Source organism: Austrofundulus limnaeus, unplaced genomic scaffold (assembly GCF_001266775.1).
Source record: "Austrofundulus limnaeus strain Quisiro unplaced genomic scaffold, Austrofundulus_limnaeus-1.0 Scaffold1195, whole genome shotgun sequence".
Taxonomy (NCBI): Eukaryota; Metazoa; Chordata; class Actinopteri; order Cyprinodontiformes; family Rivulidae; genus Austrofundulus; species Austrofundulus limnaeus.
In genome coordinates, this window is record NW_013953597.1 from 12,303 (window position 1) to 15,660 (window position 3,358).

Consider the following 3,358-nt stretch of genomic DNA (forward strand, 5'->3'; position numbering starts at 1 on the left):
TGTAGAGTTAGTTTGGTTAACCTGTGTAGAGTTAGTTTGGTTCTGTAGAGTTAGTTTGGTTCTGTAGAGTTAGTTTGGTTAACCTGTGTAGAGTTAGTTTGGTTCTGTAGAGTTAGTTTGGTTCTGTAGAGTTAGTTTGGTTAACCTGTGTAGAGTTAGTTTGGTTCTGTAGAGTTAGTTTGGTTAACCTGTGTAGAGTTAGTTATGTTAACCTGTGTAGAGTTAATTTGGTTAACCTCTGTAGAGTTAGTTTGGTTCTGTAGAGTTAGTTTGATTAACCTCTGTAGAGTTAGTTTGTTTAACCTCTGTAGAGTTAGTTTGGTTAACCTGTGTAGAGTTAGTTTGGTTAACCTCTGTATAGTTAGTTTGGTTAACCTCTGTAGAGTTAGTTTGGTTCTGTAGAGTTAGTTTGGTTAACCTGTGTAGAGTTAGTTTGGTTAACCTGTGTAGAGTTAGTTTGGTTAACCTCTGTAGAGTTAGTTTGGTTCTGTAGAGTTAGTTTGATTAACCTCTGTAGAGTTAGTTTGATTAACCTCTGTAGAGTTAGTTTGTTTAACCTCTGTAGAGTTAGTTTGGTTAACCTCTGTAGAGTTAGTTTGGTTCTGTAGAGTTAGTTTTGGTTAACCTCTGTGGAGTTAGTTTGGTTAATCTGTGTAGAGTTAGTTTTGTTTAACCTGTGTAGATTTAGTTTGGTTAACCTGTGTAGAGTTAGTTTGGTTCTGTAGAGTTAGTTTGGTTAACCTCTGTAGAGTTAGTTTGGTTAACCTGTGTAGAGTTAGTTTGTTTAACCTCTGTAGAGTTAGTTTGGTTAACCTGTGTAGAGTTAGTTTTGTTTAACCTGTGTAGATTTAGTTTGGTTAACCTGTGTAGAGTTAGTTTGGTTCTGTAGAGTTAGTTTGTTTAACCTCTGTAGAGTTAGTTTGGTTAACCTGTGTAGAGTTAGTTTGGTTAACCTGTGTAGAGTTAGTTTTGTTTGCGTCTCGTAGATGTGAACACTGACGCTGGTTCTCTGCAGATCACAGAGCGGGAGCTGAAGCCCGGCGGGGGGAACATCCCGGTCTCTGAGAAGAACAAGAAGGAATACATCGAGCGCATGGTGAAGTGGAGGATAGAGAGAGGAGTGGTTCAGCAGACTGAGAGCCTGGTCCGAGGGTTCTACGAGGTCCGGATCAGAACACGGTACTTGTAGAGTCTAAATCTTTACAGGGACCTAAGGTTGGGTTCTGGTTCCAGGTGGTGGACGCCAGGCTGGTGTCGGTGTTCGACGCCCGRGAGCTGGAGCTGGTGATAGCCGGCACGGCTGAGATCGACCTGTCGGACTGGAGGAACAACACCGAGTACAGAGGAGGTGTGGACCGGACCAGGAAGACYTGACCCCACCCCCAACGGACTAACATGTGTTCATCCTTCTGTTCAGGTTATCATGACAACCACATCGTGATCCGCTGGTTCTGGGCGGCGGTGGAGAGGTTCAACAACGAGCAGAGACTGCGCCTCCTGCAGGTGAGACCTCATTCTGTTACACTGTGGGTCCAAACCCACCCAGAGTCCCGGTTCTGATCCTGTCCCCGACTCCTCCTCAGTTTGTGACCGGGACCTCCAGCATCCCCTACGAGGGCTTCGCCTCGCTGCGCGGCAGCAACGGACCCCGCCGCTTCTGTGTGGAGAAGTGGGGCAAGGTCACCTCTCTGCCCCGGTGAGGGACCGCAGTCCAGGTCCAGGAGGTTCAGGGGTCCACATGGGGTCCAGGACTACTAGAGTCCATCAGCTAAAGACTGTCAGACACAGCTGTAAAAGCTTTAGGAGCAAAACTCTAGTTAAAAAGCTAACGTAGCAAAATTTTTGATAAAAGAAGCTAAATAGCTATAATTAAAAGTGGCAAAATGCTAGCCAAAAGCTAAAAGTTATCAAAACACTTGCTAAAAGCAGAGTTGTATAAAGTTTCACAAAGTGATACTTGAGTAAAAGTACAAGTATCTTACCAACAACTTACTTGGATAAAAGTTAAAGTCTCCTTTAGTAATATTACTTGAGTAAAACTTAAGTCATCTGATATTTTTTGTACTTAAGTCTTAAAAGTAAAAGTGTTGATTTAAAATGAGCAGTTATGGTACGTTCACACCGAATGCGTTTTGAGCGGCCAAAAACTGCAAAACGGCTCTTGTTGGACGCACTATGTTCAGACCGAATGAGAAGCGGAAGCGGCTGCAGCGGCTGCAGAGGCAGCGGCAGGGTGTGGGAGGAGCGTCTCCTCGGCTTGTGAAATAAAGATAAAATAAAAGAAAATGGCTTTGATTTATTTACTACTAAACAAGCTAACGTTGCGCACAGCAGATAATTAACTCACCAGATGATTTAGAGGCGATTTGTTCGGTTAGTTTCGTCACTCCAGAAGCTGACAGCTGATGGACCTTTTTTTGTTTGTTTGTTTGTTTTGTCCTGAGTAGCTGACCCACATCGGTRCTGAAATATCCAGCCAGAAAACCCAACTGCAGATGGTTGATTTCAGATAAAGATCTCCTGTTAGTCTGTTTCGGTTTAGTGGGCAACATTCAGGAAACTGTCCCGTGGATAAATGAGTCTCTCTGATTGGTCGTCAAGACGCGTCAAGCAGCCAAAGTTCAGATTTTTGAACTCTGGCGGCAGCTGCTTCCGCAGCACGGCATGCGCACAAAATGCTCTGCCTCCCTTTCCGCCTTCTTTGCGCGCCACATAAAAACGTACGTGATGCGACGCACGACCCCTAGAGGCGCGTCCTCACAGACTTTGCATGTAAACCGGCTGCTCCTGCCGCTCAAAACGCGTTGGGTGTGAACGTAGCATTAGATTTTCTGTAAGGACATTTATTAGGAGGTGACCTCCCCAAAAACTGCAGAAATGACTGTTGTATTAAAAGAATGAATGGATGTTAAATTTAGGATGCACTAGTCCAGCTGTTTCAGTTTATATACATATATCAAGGCTGCACAAAGCTTTTCCCCAAAATGAAAATCTATCTGAGGACTTTATACTTCTTGTCTTTTTTAAAAAAAATGTAAAGAGTAGAAGTAAAAAGTAGGCTGAAAAATAATTACTCAAGTAAAGTACAGATACCCAAAAATTCTTCTTAAGTACAGTAAAGAAGTATCTATACTTAGTTACGTTACAACTCTGCAGTCAGGAGTATTTAGGTTTTTATATCTTTAAAGACAACCAAACATCAGTTTAGATCAGATCTTTAAAGAACTAAAACAAACTGTAAAGGTGTAAAAACTTGCATCGTCACTAAACTGTTTGCCGTCTCCAGATCGTCTTCTACGAGGACAGGAACTTCCAGGGCCGTTCCTACGAGTGCAGCAGCGACTGCGCCGACATGTCC

The 3,358-nt window shown here is 43.3% G+C and overlaps 1 protein-coding gene across 1 annotated transcript in view; it reads left to right on the plus strand.

Moving 5' to 3' along the window:
- LOC106534514 (E3 ubiquitin-protein ligase HECW2) overlaps window positions 1-3,358 on the plus strand; it is a gene marked incomplete at its 5' end in the record, with an annotated part of 18,076 nt that overhangs the window by 12,056 nt on the left and 2,662 nt on the right. The window contains 4 exon segments of the mRNA XM_014031169.1: window positions 1,016-1,162; window positions 1,234-1,348; window positions 1,418-1,503; window positions 1,584-1,696. Of these exon segments, the coding sequence (XP_013886623.1) occupies window positions 1,016-1,162; window positions 1,234-1,348; window positions 1,418-1,503; window positions 1,584-1,696 (461 nt within the window).